The sequence below is a fragment of the Podarcis melisellensis genome (genome assembly GCF_964234715.1).
Source record: "Podarcis melisellensis genome assembly, chromosome: 6".
NCBI lineage: Eukaryota > Metazoa > Chordata > Lepidosauria > Squamata > Lacertidae > Podarcis > Podarcis melisellensis.
Genome location: NC_138538.1, coordinates 78,833,536 through 78,853,043, shown reverse-complemented (window position 1 = coordinate 78,853,043; position 19,508 = coordinate 78,833,536). Strand labels below are relative to the sequence as shown.

General features: G+C 40.8%; 1 protein-coding gene and 1 long non-coding RNA gene across 3 annotated transcripts; one reads left to right on the top strand and one right to left on the bottom strand.

The window, feature by feature from the left end:
• The first annotated feature begins 6 nt into the window (after positions 1–6).
• On the top strand, positions 7–19,351 carry SLC25A24 (solute carrier family 25 member 24). Of its 2 annotated transcripts, none has more exons than XM_081917472.1 (10): positions 7–287; positions 4,013–4,139; positions 4,740–4,827; positions 5,298–5,409; positions 7,375–7,533; positions 8,994–9,143; positions 11,302–11,409; positions 12,292–12,459; positions 15,084–15,234; positions 16,038–19,351. In XM_081917472.1, exons 1-10 carry the CDS (start codon positions 102–104, stop codon positions 16,214–16,216), a joined length of 1,428 nt encoding a protein of 475 aa, XP_081773598.1. In that variant the 5' UTR covers positions 7–101; the 3' UTR covers positions 16,217–19,351. The 2 variants fall into 2 exon arrangements, with proteins under 2 accessions (XP_081773598.1, XP_081773599.1); XM_081917473.1 differs by lacking the exon at positions 7–287 and adding an exon at positions 624–736.
• LOC309373349 lies at positions 818–9,947 on the bottom strand. Its single transcript, XR_014169989.1, has 3 exons — positions 9,483–9,947; positions 1,565–3,696; positions 818–1,204 (listed from the first exon to the last, which is right to left on the bottom strand). It is a non-coding gene; the product is annotated as an uncharacterized lncRNA (long non-coding RNA).
• Positions 19,352–19,508: the final 157 nt, after the last annotated feature.

Here is a 19,508-nt window from a genome sequence, read left to right as displayed (position 1 = left end):
TCCGTTTTCTTCTAGTAACGCTCACCAAATTGCGGGGGCTTCTACTTCTTTCCTTTGCCCCCTGCCTCCCCCCCCCCGACGCATTTTCTCTCTCCTGCATCATGTTTCGCTTCTGGAGAAGCTCCTTTGCGCTCCCGGAGGCTGCCTGCGAAGCGCCCGACAGGAACCCGCGGTACGAAAACCTCTTCCAGAAGCTGGACCGCGATGGGGACGGCCGCGTGGACATCGCCGAGCTGCAGTCCGGACTCAAGGCTCTGGGCATCCCCCTGGGAGATGACGCGGAGAAGGTGGGTGCGAGGCTTGGCGACGGCTGGAACCTGGACGCGAGGGGAGGCGGGCCGAAGCCAGGTTCAGCCTTGCAAGCCCTGGGATATCTTAAAGGGTTTAACTGAGTGGTTTGATGAGGCAAAATAGTGCAAATAGTAAATTTCTGTTTATTATTATTATTTATTCGATTTTTAAAACCACCTCTTTTCTGGAAGAAGGAACTTCCTTTTCTACATTCCAGCCTGCCTGAGTCAGTGCAGCATGGACTATTGACCTAAAATACTATATCCGTTTGCCATTCATGACTAAGGGCCTATCTGGTCTGCATCTGAATAGGCCTGTGTGGCTTGAGGCCCATTGGAGCAGAAGTTACAACATGAACTAAATTGATTGCAGTGCCACAAAATTACCACATTGAGGTTATGCCGTGGTAAGAAGGTTACAGTTCTGAGCATCTGCACTGCCTAAGGTAATTTGCTGTCTAAGGTACACATGTGTACACATGTGGGAGTCAACCAGACCAAGAGTTGTTTTCAACACTGGTGATGGGGCATCACACCTAAGGGTAAGGGCTTAAACTGCTTTGCACTCAAGGTAGCCGCCTCCAGGGGCGGACTTTGCTAATATATAATATAATTTGCCCCTTGCCCAATATTTCTTATTTTTGTGCTCTTCTCCCTCTTGCCTTCCGTTCTGTGCATGTTGTCAAGTGCACTACATCACAGTTGTGGCAACTCAAACACCCATCTGACCAGGGCCAAACTTTGAGTAGGTACCTGTGGAAATATAGAGATGATGAGGATGAGGATGATGATTATTTTACACCCCGCCGGCTTGCAGGGGAACCACCCACACTGCCTTAAATCCGCTGCTGTTGCCTCACACTCCTCAGGATATTTAGGAAGGACATTAAAAGCCCTTAATAGACTGGTACTACCTCCTCCCATGGGACGCGGGTGGCGCTGTGGGTTAAACCACAGAGCCTAGGACTTGCTGATCAGAAGGTCGGCAGTTCGAATCCCCACAACAGGGTGAGCTCCCGTTGCTTGGTCCCTGCTCCTGCCAACCTAGCAGTTCGAAAGCACATCAAAGTGCAAGTAGATAAATAGGTACCGCTCTGGCGGGAAGGTAAACGGCATTTCCGTGCGCTGCTCTGGTTTGTCAGAAGCAGCTTAGTCATGCTGGCCACATGACCCGGAAGCTGTACGCCGGCTCCCTTGGCCAATAAAGCGAGATGAGCGCCACAACCCCAGTCGGCCATTACTGGACCTAATGGTCAGGGGCCCTTTACCTTTACCTCCTCTCATATTCCTAAAAGTATCTCTTTGGTGGTGGCTGATGAGTGTGGTTTTTGCCATTTTTACATTTGGGACCAGGAACTTTCCCCTGGAATGTACACCTGCCCTCCTTCCTCCAGGCCTTTTGCAATGCTGTGAAGATTTATCCCCCACCTCCAGCAAATTCTATGAAGTTGATGTTCTTGTTGACTTGTTTTAATTTGTTCCCATTACTCTATTTTTTGCTTTCATTTTTATTTATTTTTCAATCATTCCTGTAAGCTACTTTGGACACTTGTGTTGTGGCAATTTTACACAATACATATACAGGTACTCTATGTGACAGGCTACAGATCTAAGAATAAAAGGAACGTGCCTGCCAGAATCATCTGTGGGAGAGCATTTATGTTCTCATGTTTCAGGAGCCACGTACAGGGGTGACAGCACTAATGATGGTCCAATGCGTTCTGCTTGAGGCAGAAAAACCAAATGTTGTTCCCACATAGTGGTGAGACTATAATAATAATGAAGTAAATAACAATTTGCTGCCCTTCAATGCCCTGGCCTCCTGCCTTACGGTGAGATGGACCTGTTTCTTTAGGGAAGACAGTTGCTTTGAACTGCATAATGGCTATGAATTTTGCATTCCTAGAACTTGTGTTAGCAAACCTGTTGTACTGGCCTTGACAAAAATGTATCTGCAGTATACTCATGGTTAGTATAATAGCAACAAGCGTGCAAGCTACTTGAGTATACATGTATGTATGTCTGGGAAGGAAGGTTGAATCTAGATATTTATGCCCATGTAGAAGATATTTCTGTTTTAAAGCACATAAATACATTACACATAGATGCTCACAACCAACTGGAATGAGACCTGAACCAATAAACCTTAAAATGATCAATACTTTTTTGGGGGCAGGGGGTTAATCTTTGTTATGTACCTCTAAGTCATTGTTCAGTGATGTTCTTCATAAAATAGAATTCCTGATGCCACTGTGATTAGTTGCACATATTTGTATGTCGTTAAGGTAGCCTAAATATCTCATTAGGCTAATTAATACTGGCATTTGAACCTGTTTTAGGGTTTGCTTTTGTGGCTTATTAACACAAAGCAGCAGCTCATATTTATGGAAACAATAACATTCTCTGCATATTATTTTTAACAATTCATGTATTACAGCTAGCTGCATAGGTAGTAATGACTGCATTAAAGCTATCTGTGTATGGCAGGCTTCCTCAAACTCGGCCCTCCAGATGTTTTTGGCCTACAACTCCTATGATCCTTAGCTAGCAGGACCAGTGGTCAGGGATGATGGGAATTGTAGTCTCAAAATGTCTGGAGGGCCGAGTTTGAGGAAGCCTTGTGTATGGGGTTAGCCATTTAAGCTAGTGGCGATTGCCGCTTAAAGTGGCAGTGTATTCCATAAGACATAGTTGTGTGAAGAGGTATTCTTATGGATATCTGCAGCCTGCTGCCAATTAAACTTCTGAACGTGACCTGCTTCTTCATATTTAATAATTTTTTGTTGTTTTGTTTACATGGTACAATATTTAAAGTTAAATTTGGCTAAATAAGTACTTTCCCAAGAAAGAAAGTCAGAGCGTTGCCCGAGCTCCTTTCCAGGCACTGCTACATTTAAGTAGAGACCATATCTAGGCCTGTTTATTTTTTGAATCATTTAGAAATTTTCTTGCAGCCCGATTCTATTGAGAGGTAGGCAGCAGAGTATGCTGGGAGGCTGAAATGGTGTTCTTTTTCATGTTAGATTTTTGCCCATTTATTCTTTAGCACAAGCATTCCACCAGAGTTGCCAGAGGCGAAGAACATTATTATCAGCTATCAAGACAGAACAGCTCAGCTTTGCATTGCCTTTCGGCTGCTTTTTCCTCTTGCGTATGAGATAACAACAACAATAATTTTATTGTTTATACCCTTCCCATTTGCTTCCAGCAAAATAAAAAGTAAAATAAAATGTCAGACATTAAAAACCACAGTCTCATGTTTCTCATAACGCTCTCATAACGTTTCATAGCCCAGTAGATAGAAGGCTATCAGGGAATTGGGCAGGGACAAACAGATGCAGAATGCAAGCAAGGTTTTGGGTCTCCCTCCATGGTAAAACACATCAGAATACATTTGGAGCAGTTCCTATGAAAAGATTCAGGCAGAGAGTGTTATTCCAGTTAAATAGGATGCATCACTGCAGGCTGGAACGCTACTTTTGTAATGCTTCAGTGGTAAGATTCCATACACTGCATCCAAGAAGAGAACACTGTTTAGCTAAATTAATTACTGTATTGCACTTAATTGCCCACATTTCCAGGAAATGTATGTAATTCTATTAACTAAAAGTGCAGAAATGATTTGTGCAGAAAAGGAGAAACCTTTCTTTTGGAATGCGTTTTTGAAATACTATAAGCACCATTACTAATTCTTCTTCAATGTGCATTTTTTTTTTTAACAGAAAATTTTCAGAGCTGGAGATACTAACCAAGATGGCCGGCTGGACTTTGAAGAATTTACATGCTATCTTAAAGACCATGAGAAGAAAATGAAATTAGCTTTTAAAAGTCTGGACAAAAACAATGATGGTAGGATCCAATTTTCCACCATATCTGTTGTGTTAAGGAGTCTATTTCTTTCAAGTCAATCAAAAATTCTGAGTGCAACATAGAAATAAAATGTAAGCATTAATTATGTAATTATGTTAAGAGATCAGCATTAAAAATGTAAACATGACATAAACAAGAAAGTGTCATAATACAATATATAATTAACATTTTCAATAGATTTATATTAAAGAATGAAAACTGTCAATGAGCTGGTTTGGAAAGTCATATGTAATAAACCAATATATGAACCAGCTTTTTCCAAGTAACTGCAGTTTGCTGTCTGCTCTGAACCAACTTCTCCACATAGGAACATAGAAAACTGATTTATACAGAGTCAGACATTGGTCTATCTACCTGGACCTTGTACCTAGTATTTTTTATGCTCTTTTTCTGGCGTACATCCTTATATTGTTTGTTTCTATACTGACCAACTCCCCATTTCTAAATCCCTGGTGCTCTTCTCTTGACTATCTGTAATAACATGCAAATATTTAAAAGTCTGTAAGGTCCGAGTCAAGTGACCTGGAGCTACAGAGCCCTTCAGCTCATTTGTCTTTTTTCTCCCTCCCTCTTATTCAGGAGTAATTGATGCCTCAGAAATTGTTCAGTCCCTCAAGATCTTGGGTATAGATATTTCAGAAAAACAAGCAACAAAGATTCTACAAAGGTTAGCACCTGCTATTATTTTAAATTGAGTAGCATTGAGGCCACTTCCCCGCTGCTGAAGTCTCATCCCACTGGGATATGTAACTATTTCCCAGCCTCTCTCTCTGCTTGGTGACAAGTGAGTCTTGCTGATATAATCTTTTACACTATTTTCTAGAAGCATAACTTAGGCTGACAAGCTAAACCATGGCTTCTCTGTGGCCATCTTTGCACACTATACTATGGTTTATCCTGACATGCTGAAGCTGGAACAAGCCCAAGTAAGCCTCATCCTTTTGTACACAAATATACAAAGTGTAAACTCACTTAATACCACTAAAAGCTTAAGTTATCATTGTATGTGAACCAGGATCTGTGGTTCATAAAAAACTCCAGTTGATTTAACAAACCAAAGCTTCACAATGCATGGCTAGAAGTTGGTTTGTTTTGAATATTGCATAGAATTCTGATTATATTATTTTGAATTTTTAGCATAGATGCTGACGGGACAATGTCAGTGGATTGGAATGAATGGCGGGATCATTTCTTATTTAATCCTGCAACAGACATTCAAGGAATCATTCGATACTGGAAACATTCTACAGTGAGTATGCATTTCATTTTTTATGGTCGTCATAGTGCAGACAAATTTGAGCAGGATTTACTAATGAGATGCGTTAATGGAAGTGTGTGTTGGGGGTATGCTTTGGTCACACCAGTCTTAGGCTGCTACTGTAACCCTCAAGCTGCAGTGGCTCTGCTACTGTTAAGATTATGGCACTATGCATGCTTATTGTAGGGGGGGAAATCCCATTGAAGTCAGTGAAAAGGGTTACCTGGTAAATATGTTTATTTTAGAACATCCTTCTAAAGAGGTCTATTTTGGAGGAGGATCAAAATATAAAGAGTTTGGGGCTGGTGGCAGCAACCCTCTTTTGGAAGAGCATAGAAGAATTATTCTTAGAATATGCCAAACCTTGTACAGAAGTGGGTGCTTGGGTTTGGAATACTGATGAGAAAAGGTTTAGCTAGTAATCCAAAGAGTCTTGAAAATAGGTTTTTTTATAATAAACTCTTGCAAATGTAAATGCACATTTCCATTTTGAATTCTGGATTCTCAGTTTGTAATTCACTGTTAAAAAGCGTGGCTCTCAAGCTGAATTCTGTTTGATTTCATCCCATTTCTGATAGAGTTAGAATCAGAGTTTAAGAGCAGCTGCATTTTGAATTGACAGGGTGTCTAAAAGAAGAGTAAAATCTGAGAGAATATTGATATTTAAAATTAAAATACCAGTATTATTGATAGACTATGACTGTAGCTTAAATACGTCTTAAAAGCATATGTACATTATAAGCCCATTACAACTTCAGTTTATTGGAGATGTCTTTTGAGGCCTGATGAATTATATCATAAAATAGATTTTTTTATAGATCATGGTGCCAAAATGTAAGCTAGTTAGTGAATTATGAAGAGGAAAGTCTATATTTGAACTACTTACATAGAAAATTGTTGTCTTTTTTTCTTTAGTAATTTTATCAAAGATTCATCCCTTTTAGCCATGAGAATGGCCACCATAGTAGCAAATTTCCTTTTGGTTCATCCCATAGAATTCTGCAGCTTTTCAAAGTGCACAACCATTGCCCTGGTCTTCACAACTCAACTGTTTCATATCAGTAACAATTCCATGATAAGAACTTGTGCAAACTGGCTGTGTTCATGTGGTTGCATAACTTTTAATGTTGTAGCAGCATCCTATGGGGGGGAAACCAGTGCTACTGCATTGTTTAAAAAAGGGAGTGAAGAAAATCTGGAGGCCTCCAGGCTAAGGTTTATTTTGAATATAAACACCACAGATGGTCAAAAAGCAGTTTGCACTACAATAAGAAAGACAACAATGTGGTGTTTAAAAAAAGAAAAAGTACTGGTAATCAAGTTCTGTAAATAGGAATAGGACAACTTGCTTAACCTACTGCTGAAATAGAAAGGATTGTGTTTTATACATGTAAAAATACCAATAAACTATATTTGAATCATGCAGTCTGGTAGAAGGGGGGCGAACTAATCATAGATTTGTCAAACTGATTATCTTGCAAAGCAAGATGGGTGTCTTTTATTTATTTATTTTTAAAAATAACATAATAATTCAATGGAGATAAAAATACTTGGATGAATTACAAGTAACTGGGCTGATAATCTTTTTAGGAAGTTGTCAAAAGGTTAATCTTGGTAATCCTTAAAAGCTGCCGGGAAGAAAGTCGAACTGTGCTTTGTAGCCCTTAGGATTTCAGCACTGTGTCTGGAAAGCGTCGCTCACCCCCATGCCATGTCTCTTTTACAGAAGTATACGAGGCAGAAATTTACTATCATTTTTAACGATGATGGTGCGGTTTTTGAAATGGTGGGTTTTTAGACTGCACGGTTTCAGATGTAGTCAGGAAAAAATACGTATGCTTCCTTTCTCTTCTGCTTGGAATTGCCCTCATGAGAGCTCTGTAACCATGAGGGCTCTTTGTTGAAAGGTGAGGCTGTTGGATGTTGATCTAACTCTTTTGCTTTGCATCTTAACAGGTATTGGACATTGGAGACAGTTTGACCATCCCAGACGAATTCACAGAAGAGGAGAAAAAGACTGGGCAGTGGTGGAGACAGCTTTTGTCAGGGGGGGTTGCTGGTGCAGTATCTCGAACGGGAACAGCGCCACTGGACCGCCTTAAAGTCATGATGCAGGTGGGTTACTTTAAAGCCTAGCCCCCAGGATCCATATCCAGACATGCTGTGCCCAAAGGGTTGAACACAGCTGGTGCGATTTGTAATTTTGAAGAGCAGGCCGCCATGTTGAATCAAAAAAGATTTGGGGAAGTGCCTGTTCTTCCCATAATAATTTGCCTTGTGTGCTGCTGTTTGAGTCCTGTAAACGCAAAGCCTTCTGGGACAGGGCTGACAAGTTTTGTGCCTCTTTGGCCTATTGGGTATCTTCTGTTGCCCTTCCTAAGAAATAAAATCGAATCACAAGATACCAGCTGTTTTTGAGAGAAGCTCCGCGTATAAAGAGGTTATTTATAGGAACCTATTTTTAGAGAGCCCACAAATGCTAGTCATTATGTAAATGGGAAATGCATTTGTTGCAATGGGTTGTTAACTCAAATATAACATGAATATATGCAGGAAGGACTTAATAATTGACTGGGGCTTTCAGTGCAAGCCTATATGTGTCTGCTCAAAGATAAGCCTCATTGACTAGAGTAGGTAAGTGTGATAGGATTGCAGCTTTAGGTCTGGGTCTGGAATCTTTTCTTCTCAGTTCAGCATTAGGATGTTGGACACATCTTGCTGCTGATTCTCTACAGGTTGTTTCTGTTCTGCTAGCAAAACAGAACTTCTGTTTCCTCCCTCCCCCCCACCCCCTAAATGTGTTCTGGAGAATCCCCCAGAACTGCAACATTGGATCTGGCCCTAAATGTAGTGCCATTACTTGACTGCTAGATCTGTTGAGTAAAATCATGTAAGCAGTGCATGTCCTCATCACATGTAATGCCAAGAAGACTTGGCATTGTGGAATGCAATCTGTTCCCGAAAAAAAAATCACATTTGGAGGCAATGTAATATCTGCAGTGTATTTTTATGGGCATGCAGTTGTATTTATTTTTGAACTTCCTTAGCCTCAGACCATATATTATAGTAGCGTTTTGTTCTTGGTTTTTAACTGAAAGCAGCTCAGGCTGCATATTAGTGGAATGAGGGCAGGACTAGGAGAGGCTGGTTAACCCTTTCCCTGCCAGCTATTTCCTCCTCACCAGCTACGTTTTGATTTGTAGGGTGAAAGTTCTACCTTCCAACTAAGAAACTGTTTTAAAGAGGACAGCTTTGAACTGAAAAAGTACAGGAAGGGAAAGGGTTAGACAGCTTTTCCTTCTTTTCCTTCACTATTTAAGATACAGCTTGCCCCAGGCTGATTCGGGATTTTTTAAATGCAGAGGAATTTGACTTTGCTTAACATGTTGTTTAGGCCTTAACCTGTGTTTCAGGTGTAAGCCAGGAAAAGTAACAGCTAGCATAGAATTTGGAATGGCTCCCTCCTTAAAGGTTTTGCACACTTTATTTCTGTTTAGAAAGAAAAGAAGTGTCATACTGTCAATTCAGCTTTCTATGTGTATCAAACAATTATATTTTCTCTTTCTTTGCTAAAGGTCCATGGCTCAAAGGGGAAAATGAACATAAAAGGTGGCTTGCAGCAGATGGTTAAAGAAGGAGGCGTCCGTTCACTTTGGAGAGGAAATGGTGTCAATGTTGTTAAAATTGCACCTGAAACAGCTATTAAGTTCTGGGCGTATGAACGGGTAAGATGTTAAATGACAGTGATTGGCATGAAATGAAGGAAAGCCAGCTGAGCACACAAGAAGTTCCGTTTGTGCAATGTATGAAGTTGTTTTATTTTTCTTTCTTACCTTTGAGAAATAAAAAATCTTGAGCGATTTAAATTTGATTTCAAAGGCGCTTTAAAACGTTCACCACCACATGCTGGGTTTCAGCCTTGTCACCTCAGCTCTACGTCAGCATTTGTATGGCAAAATGTTGATTAGCCCATCCTGCACTTCACGGCCAGGATTCTTCTAAGGTCAGAATTAGCTGAGCTGTAGTAAGATGGGCCTCAACATGGATTTCAGTGTTATATTTACCTCTGAATCAGCTTTAGTAGGTTATATAACATCCTAATCCTCCTGCAGGAGAAAGTGCCTCCTGAGATGGAACTTTAGCTCTACTCCTCCTTTTACCAGTGTTCCCCTTGAATCGCAAACTTCTGAAAGCTAAATAATAAAAACGTGCTTTAAAAAGTCACGTAGATATCCTGCCCTTCCTCCAAGTCACACAGGATGACACTCATACAGAACAGACCCGTTTTACCTGCGCGACAATATTTACAAAGTCAGTTCAGTTGAGAGTGACTTGCTTGGGACTCATCCTGCGTGTTTCATGCCTGAATGGGGATTTCAACTTTGTGCAGTAAACCTAGGGTACAACTCACTACACTGGCTTGAAAATTGAACTAGAAATGCTGCGTTTCCCAAAGGTATCTTAAAAACAAACAAACTGAAAATATAATATATTTTCTGGCAAATGTTGAAAAGAGGGAGAAAATGGCTGAAGTCAATTCAATTCAAAATCCTTTATTAGGCATAGCACACCACACATACAAATCATAATACAATATAATATAAAATAATAATACAACGAAACATCATCAACTACCATTAACAACCACTAAGTGGCTGAAGTCTTGAGCTTTATTATTCTGGGTCAGATAAAAAACCGATGTCTGTTGATGACAAAGTTCCTTTGTCTGTGCGGTGCTGTCTTCTACAAGCTCTGAATGAATCTAATGGCCAATGTCTTAACACAAACATTTTAAATTAGTGTTTAAGGATTTAATCTACATATTTTAAAGGCTTTACATCTGTATTATTTACCATGTTCTATGTTACAAAGTTTAATTTTAACCTGCTTTTATTTACATGTTCTCTATTGCTGTATATGTCCGTATTGCTTGACCGCAATCAATTGATTCTGATTCTGCCTGCTACATGGGGGAGGTGGGGTGGAATTAATGTGGCTTTAGAGAAATACTCAGGTTCGGAGAGGAAGAAATATGGAAAAAAAGATTCTTGTCAGGCCTCTTAGTCAGAATGTGAGCCCAGTTTCTCAGCTGAAATGACAGACCAGTGAATCAGGTGCTGATTCAACCATCAGCTTTGCTTCAGGCGGGTGTCTATTTTACGGGATTTTAAATAATAATAAAAAAGAGTGGCATGTGCATTTTTCATTTAAGCATTTGCAATCTTATTTTCTTATTTATTTTGTGGGTTGGGGTGTGTGTGTGTTGCAAAAATGTGTGTGTTGTAAAAATAGTTGCAAAACTGCTCTGGAGTGGCGAAGGAGGTAGCTTAGTGATATCACAGGTGCCAGCGAGTCAATCTCACTCTTCGCAGAAGTTGCTACTATAACGTACAGAGCAGGTATCTTCAGAGCCTGGTCCTGGAAAGGGAAAGTGTTTTTCATCCACACTCATTGTGGTCCCTTCTGGAATCGCTAGGATCGCTCAATTGGAAGAACGTGAGATTTGTTGTGCTGCTATAAAAACATTACAACCGTCTTCACCCATTAAGAGGCAGAGATTAAAAATCTCCAAGATAAGATGCTCTGTAACTGTGGAGGAGACGCTTGAGAGTGCCTCTCTTCTCTTCCTCAGTTGGGTGATGGTTAGCGTTGTCAGAAAAATCTCAACAGCAGCCCCATCATAGAGATTTACACAAGGGATGGAGACATTATTGTGGCGACAGTGAGTTGCCTATGTGTAGGACTTTGCCATGTAGACCAGCAACTCCTCCCACAAACTAACATGGCTTGTGTTCTTGATCCTGCTAAGCGGTTCTGTTAGCTGCTTGTGACTATATGGGGAAGAACGTGACCTTTTCTATCACTGTGTGTTTTAATATTCAGTATAAGAAGATGTTCGTTGATGAAGGGGGAAAGATCGGCACTGCAGAAAGGTTTATATCTGGTTCCCTGGCTGGAGCGACTGCACAGACTTCTATTTATCCCATGGAGGTCAGTTTTGGATTGACTGCTCTGTTTGTGAACGTGCACCATCTATCCTTTTTCTGAGAAGCGGCTTTTTATAGATAGTGTGGTCAGCACTTTGGCCAGCATTCTGCAAACTTCTTTAAAAATTATTTCCAAATCTTTGAACCGAGGTGAGTGCTGTTTTAAGCCTGTTACTGCAGAGCAATCCTAGATCATAGGCAGAATGCACACTTCACATGCATGAAGGCTCATCTTGGGTATCAGAACTGGGAATGGCACCTGCTTGAGACCATGGAGGCTTTCCTAGTGAGATTAAGAAGGATCGAGGAAGATGAAGCATTAGTCCGAGTTGGTATGCAATGGATCTCTGTTATCAGAGGCCCCAGGCAACTTTAGCGGCTAGGAGCAGTGGCAGACTTGGGTACTATGGCGCCCTGTGTGAGCCCAAAATTTGGCACTCCCCCCACCCCAGTTCTCACACTCCCTTCCCAAAGCCCGGTAAGTAGGCACCTTGGTTTGGGAAGGAGAGACAAGGGCTCAGGCAGCGTCCCAGGGCCCTCCCACCTCCTTCCCAAAGCTGGAAAAGCACAAACCAGGACCCTGTCTGAGACTCACGCCTCCTTCCCAAAGCCCAGTGCCTCATTTACCAAGCTTTGAGTTTAGTGCTCTTGGTTAGGTGCCCATTGTGTGCACACCACTTCCACAGCCCTAAATCTACCCCTGCTAGGTGTGCCTTCTACCAACTTTGACTGGTGATACAGCTGTGTGTGTGTGCGCGCTTGCGCTTGCGCCCACTGGTTCGTTCATGCATGTATGCATGCATACATACATACATAAAAGGGAGTGAATAGCAGATTTTAGTAATGCAGTATTTAGATTAACTTCAACAGTTTTTCTCCACCTTAGGTATTAAAGACCAGACTGGCTGTGGGTAAAACAGGGCAATACTCTGGAATGTTTGACTGTGCTAAGAAGATCTTAAAAGGAGAAGGCGTGAAGGCTTTTTACAAAGGTTATATTCCCAATATTTTGGGCATCATTCCTTATGCTGGCATAGATCTGGCTGTTTATGAGGTGAGTGGAGTTCATTGGCATATCCCATGACAATATAACTAAAGGAGCATTGTATAATAGATGGTTATGTTAGACCTAGATTGGGGAAAGAGACCCAGGTTCACATGTCTGCTTAACTCAATGTCTGCCAAAGCTCATTTGGCTACCTTGTTCCAGGTATTGCCTCACTGATCTGGTTGTTGTGTAGATGAAGTGGACTAATCCCTGTGTGTACTACCGTGAGCTCATTGGACAAAAGGCAGGATATAAATGGAATTAAATTGTGATTAATAAAACACTCTCTTAGATTCCATTCTCCTAGCTATTTACTCTGGAGTACCTCAACACATTCCTAGAAGGATGACACCCAAGTGAATACTTTGCCAGATGATGCCAAGCATAACCAGATATTTGTGTGTTACATAACCTGAATAATAACTGAACCTTCAGCATAATTTTGTGTATTTGCAATGTTGCAATGGTGTAGTTGTTGTTTCACTACTGCTTGGGTATTAATTAGCCTAGTGAATCCTGGAGTCAGGCTATTAGCCATTTTAAAACCGTATTTACACCTGAATCTGATGTTACCTTCATTATATGCATAAAATTTTCTTCTGAATGACTGTTCCTGCAGGGACATAGGTATATTGGTGTGTGACCATTCTCTGCCACAACCTTCTAAGAACTGATTCAGATGTGCAGAACAATATGTGATATAGTCCTTTCTTAACTCTTAACAGAGAGGCTGCATGTCTGACTGGATTCCTCATCTAAAGACTCCTTGCATATGGCAAACCGGAAGAATTCTTTTAGCTTAGTTCCCCCCCCCCCCCGGCATGCTAGTTTTCTGTATTCAGGAAGTTTTTAAAATGTGTGGTAGCATTGAAACATGCACTCTCCCACCTGTAGTTCGAAGCACAATCCAGGAAGGATTGCAACAGGTGCTATTTCTAGCTATTTTAACTCAGTTTAATATGCCTGGAAACCAGACAAACAAGTATTATTTGCTGAGATAACAATTGGCCTGCACAGTGATACAAGTGAGCCTGTAGGGTGCAATGTAGATTGACTGCTGAGTAGCTGTTTAAACGTTTGCTGTTTCCACTTTTTAGCAAGCAGAGATCTCAGCATGGCAAAATCATGTATTTTTAATTTTGTAATGAAAGAGTGAAGTCGCTGAACCAGAATTATTTAGTGAGTCTAACTGCAAAAAGTAATTTCTCCTCCTTTTGGTGTCAATACTATAGCCAGGTTCACATGAGCCAAGCTATACGTGAATTGTGTGCATGCATCTCCTTTACTGCCAATTCACTCGTCCCTTCTTGAGTGGCAAAACAAATCAGATCTTCCATTGTTAGCCATTGTTTCCTGCTTACATGCAATCCTGGTAAACGATGATTAGTGGCTTCCAAATAAGGAAAGTATATCTTGTATATATTTGGGTTCTGTATTTCAGTCCTTAGACTTTTTACAAACCCTTCTAACATGTGCATGTGTATGCACACAGGCACGGTATCTGCCAATGTAGGGTTGGGGTTTGCGTTTAGTGGGGTCTGAGGAAGAGACTATTTGGTGCATGGGATATTAAGGTAAGTGGGGGAAGTTGAAGGATGTGTGGAATAGTGGGGTGTTGTTTGGGAAGTTTTAACAGCTGGGAGAGTGTAGAGAGGGATTAACTGGGTGAGAATGGGTGTAGGAGACTGCTTGTTCAAATCCATTAATATCAGATGTCAGTTTATATAAGGAACAATGAAAACAAACCAATACTAAACACCCTGGCTGTTGTTAGTCCTGGGTAACTCAGTGAAACCCACACTTACAGAGTTTGAACAGTGCTGTTAGCTCAGCAAGACCCTGACAAAGCTACTTTGCAAAGTGAGGTCTACTCCACAAAAGCTTATGCCACAGTAAATGTGTAGGTTTTTAAGGTGTTAGCAAACAGACTAACTAGAAATAGTTCTCTAACACTGCTGCCCTCCTGAGGTTCATGCTACGTTACTTCGCCCCACAGCTGCTGTCATTTATAAAGCAGCCTCCTCTCATTATAACTGCAATACATTAATCTTAACACATTTAAGCATGCCTCATGCTGAAATAATTTTGTACTGCTGTTTTCTGCATTTGCTACCTGTCAGCCATTTATTATGCTAACTCTGATTAGCTGGTGCCATGCTTTCTTGTTCTGTAATACCCTGCACCAGCTTCACTAACAAGTGTACTTAAAGTCTAATTTCTCTCCCATCTACATAACTGATTTTTTATTTTTACAGGTGATAATTAACATGTTCCATAGCTTCCCAGTGCTTATGAAACCCCTTATTACTTCATTCATTACGCTGCAGGCATGACTATAAAATCTTACAACTAATTTAGGCTGCAATCCTTAACCCCACTTACCCAGGAGTAAGGCTCGCTGAATTCAGTAGGACTTACCTCTGACTGGACATGGTCAGGATTGTGCTGTCAGGTTGGAAAGAGATGAGAGTCGGTCCCGCCTCTCATGGACCAATATGCTCTTGTAAAATATGCTGCTAGTGAGTTTAGGAATTGGCCTGACATGTTTCTCATGTGAATACTTGGCCATTATGTGGTGTGTTTTTTTTTTAGGTAAAGTTCAATTAACTGCATCAATGTTCTCTTGGCAGGCTTTGAAGAAGAACTGGCTAGAAAAATATGCAACAGACTCTGCCAACCCTGGTGTACTTGTATTGCTGGCATGTGGTACCGCGTCCAGTACATGTGGCCAGTTAGCCAGTTATCCTCTTGCCCTCATCCGCACTCGAATGCAGGCCCAAGGTGAGTGTTGGTGTCTGTGGTATAGGAGCTTGTTCACCTGTGTTGAGCAAGCTAGGTAAAGGTAAAGGGACCCCTGACCATTAGGTCCAGTTGTGGCCAACTCTGGGGTTGCGGCGCTCATCTCGCTTTATTGGCTGAGGGAGCGGGCGTACAGCTTCCAGGTCATGTGGCCAGCATGACTAAGTCGCTTCTGGCGAACCAGAGCAGCACACGGAAACGCCGTTTACCCCGTTTCCCCGTTGCGGGGATTCCAACCGCTCTACCTTGATTGGCAAGTCCTAGACTCTGTGGTTTAACCCACAGCGCCACCTGCTTCCCTGTTGAGCAAGCTAACAAGGCTTTAATACTTTAGGTGCTATTGCCCACTAAGGGTTTGGCCACATTTTCCTCTTTTTCTTAGTAGGTTCTTCTCTAGTCTACCTGCTATCAGCAATTACTTTACTTCCGAGAATTAAGCCAACCTTTTAAAATACACCAGACCAGGTTTTGCCAACATAGTGTCCTCTGTAAGTTTTGGACTACAATTCTCATAAACCCCAATCAGCACGACTGTGCTGGCTGCAGCTGATGGGACACCGTGGATCAGGAGGACACCGTGTTGGCAAAAGCTGATCGACACAAATGCCTGCTTCATACAAGCAGCACATGAGGCAGCAAACCTCTTTCTAGAATGTTGACGCTACTGAAGGATTGAGTGCATGAAAAAAACATTCTATTCTTTGTTAACTTTAGAATACTTTTAAAATGATACTTTTAAGTAATACATGTCTCTTTCTTTCTCCTTTTTTTAACCTCTTCCATAGCCATGGTAGAAAGTGGCCCTCAATTATCCATGGTCGGTCTCTTCCAAAAGATTATTGCTAAGGAAGGAGTCCTGGGACTGTACAGGGGCATAGCCCCTAACTTCATGAAGGTGCTCCCTGCTGTCAGCATCAGCTACGTGGTGTATGAAAAGATGAAGGAGAACTTGGGGATAGCATGAGAGGAAAGGAGGGAAGAAAAATAGAGGCTTATTACAGAATATGCACACCTGATGAAACCACATTGGATGCTAAATTTATTCATGTTTACCATTGGATTCAAGTCTTCTTTGCACAGATCTTGTGGGGATCTCTTCAAGGAAGCAGAAGAAGACCCACTTTCCTGAAACAGCTGTAAGCCAGGTATCTTTTTTTAAAAACACCAAATCCGACAACCTCAGGTTCCCAGATCTTAACAATCAAGAAATATTTGATTGCTGGCCGAGCTGAGTGATGGAAGATCTTAAAGAATGACTCTCTAGTCAATGTAATTTTCTGATTTTTCTAAAATATATTTTACTGAGCTAAATATATATTTTTATGCAGCTGATCCTGCATTATTAGGATTTGTATTTGGTTGGTCAGTGGATTGTCCCATCTTTTACATACCAAAAATATAACTCTCCTTTGTGTTTATATTCTGCAATAGGAAAATTGGGTTATTAAAATATAGTTAATTTTTTATTTTTTTGGTAAACTTTAAAAAGGCATAGGCAGCAATGCAGAGACAAACAGAATGCCACGGTGCTGTTCCTGAATACATTTGATTCCCTTGTTAAATTAAAATATTAAGGAACAACTTAGTCTTGACTAAGTCCCATTTTAAAAACATTGGGAGCTATTAGTCACGGCTAGGAAAAGTCTCGTTTTTCTTTCAGTGGGAACTTAGTCGTGACTGACTTTGGCAGGAGAAGTTCTCGGCAGATCATATGCATTGGTCAAATACTTCAGTTAGAAATGAATGCAAATTTTAACTGTCTCATGGCATTTTGAGTGCTCTGGGCTACTGTCCATGTAACTTGCAAATGTTTGTACCAAAAGCCCAGAGCATTGTTTGATGCCCTTGTTTGATTGCTGCAGAAAACTTGCCTTTAGGGAAAGCCATATCACCTTTTAAGAACAGTGTGCAGTTTCAGATTTTTTTTTTAATGTTTTAAACTGATTCTTCATTATCTCTTCCTTGTCTTGGAATGTTTCAACCATTAAGTCTTTGGCCCTATGCAGGTATTACTAGTAAGAAAGTGCAGTGTTTTCCTGCTGGTAACACCGGCTGATTATGTGAAGGTTGAAAAATGCAATTCAAAAGAAGAGCAGGAGTGGGATTACTTGTGCAGCCTTACAGGCAACCACAAATTTTCCATTAGTATTTCTGGAGGTCAGACCTGGCCTCCTTGATGGAACGCTGTTCCTTTTTTTAATAGTGGAGACAACTGATAATGGAAAACTCCCTGTCTTTTCTCAGCACCCAAATCAAATAAGTGAGTAGACTGGCTGAGAAAAACCAGTTCACCATGGCAATAAAGAACTTTGCCATCCAGTTACCAACACTGCAATCCTAAGTCTATTTACTTAGAAATAAGTCACTCTTAAGTTTGGTAGGACTTGCTATCTAGTAATGGTATTTAGGATCCCAGCTTAAATCAGTAGAATGACTGTAAGGAAATGCATGGCAAGCACTGAGCTTATCAGTCAGGCTGGGCCTGCAAGAACAGATTGCTGAGAAGACTATTCCTGCATGCCTTCCTTGCGACATCTTTTAAAGCACAAACATCTTATTGAATGGATCCTCAGTTTAAGAGTATCCGTGAAATTAATGTTTACTGCTGCTGCATGTTAAACACGTTAAAATCATGTCAATTGCAGATGCTCCCCACTGTCATAGAAGCATATCTGCTTCTTCAAGGTCTACTTATTCTCTTTCTCTTTTATAAAACTTGATCAGGATAGGATGGCATGGAAAATTGCACTAAAGTGGATATTCTGGGTTTTTTGGTCTTTGAAGCTTCCAACACCAGTTCTAAGAGGTAGATGTGGTGTGGGAGGCAATACTTCTCTTGAACAACCTATCCTCTGAGCATATACAAAGGACCTAATCCAAGGTCAATTGAAGGAGTCAGTAGGGGCCAATTCCTTTACAACATTGCATGACTAGAGAGGTCAGTGATTACTGCTGTTGTACATCCAGGGAGGTGGCAACTATTTCCATGATCATTCATGGCTGTACATCTTCTCAACAACCATTATCACAGAGATGGTTGCAGTTCCCCACTATATAACCCAGTTCATGCTAGCTTTTCTTGATTGTGTTCAATTGGAGGAATTTGGTAGTGTGAACTGTCCCTAGAAATAGCCTAAATCACATCACTACCATTGGCCTCCCTTCCTTGATTTGTATTCCTTTTACCAACTGCTCAATGTTAGTAGGATGGCTTTGTAAGCTTGTAGTAGGCACACTTCCTTTTGCATTAGCACTATGTTGATTTATGGAACCATAAAGATAGAGGAAGTGGTTTTCTTTGCCTTCATAATGCTATCTTTTCTCTGTTTTAGTCAGATAATCTCAGCCTCTAGCCCCTCAAAGATTTCACAAATGGGCCGGGGGATCCAACCATATTTTTCACTTGTTTGAGAAGCTGATGTGAACTCCAAATAATATAGCCCACCATGGAGAACCCATATTTGCACTTTTTGAGTAGCAATCCATTTTTCAATTGTTTGCTATGCAGAATGCCGTCTTTAATGAACTTTTTGATGTAACTATGGGCACAATCTAAAAATCATGTTGTTGTAGTTGAGCTTTGGTAGGTGGTTTCCAGTAGATTGTGCCCATCCTTTATGAATGGCAGGGTCGTTTTTTTAGGTTGCAAATCTGTCCCATGATAGAAGCCTTCACTCTTTTTGCACTTGATCAAAACCAAAGAATTAATTGAGCAGAAGCACTCTGTAATCTTGTATTGCACGCTGTTACGCATTTGCCTGTTGTAAATGTGATTTTCTAAATCACCTGTGTTTTTTTTTTAAAAAACCCAACTGTAAGCTATACTATGTATGCCTATCTTGTTTGTAATTTTAAGATGACATGACCAGTATGTGAACCAGTCTCAGTCATTTTTTTCATATAAGTGCACTTACGAGAATGTCGGTGATGGTGTTTTATTTTGTTGGAAGAATGCATGATATGGTGCAGATCTGATTCCTTTACTTTGTGCCTAAAAAGAACAAGGTTGTAATTGTGTTTTCTTGGGTGACTTACTTGGTGAATGCTTTTTATAACCTTTAAATTGACCTGTTTATAATAAACAATGTTTTGTAATGCAGTTGTGAAGTTGCTTTGTAACTAGCTGGAAATGTATTTACTTGTTATATTTATACCTTTCCTTTCTTTTGTGGAACCCAAGACAGTGTATGTATGTATCTGTATGTATTGGCATTTTGGGGGGACAAGGGTGGTGCTGTGGTCTAAACCACTGTGCC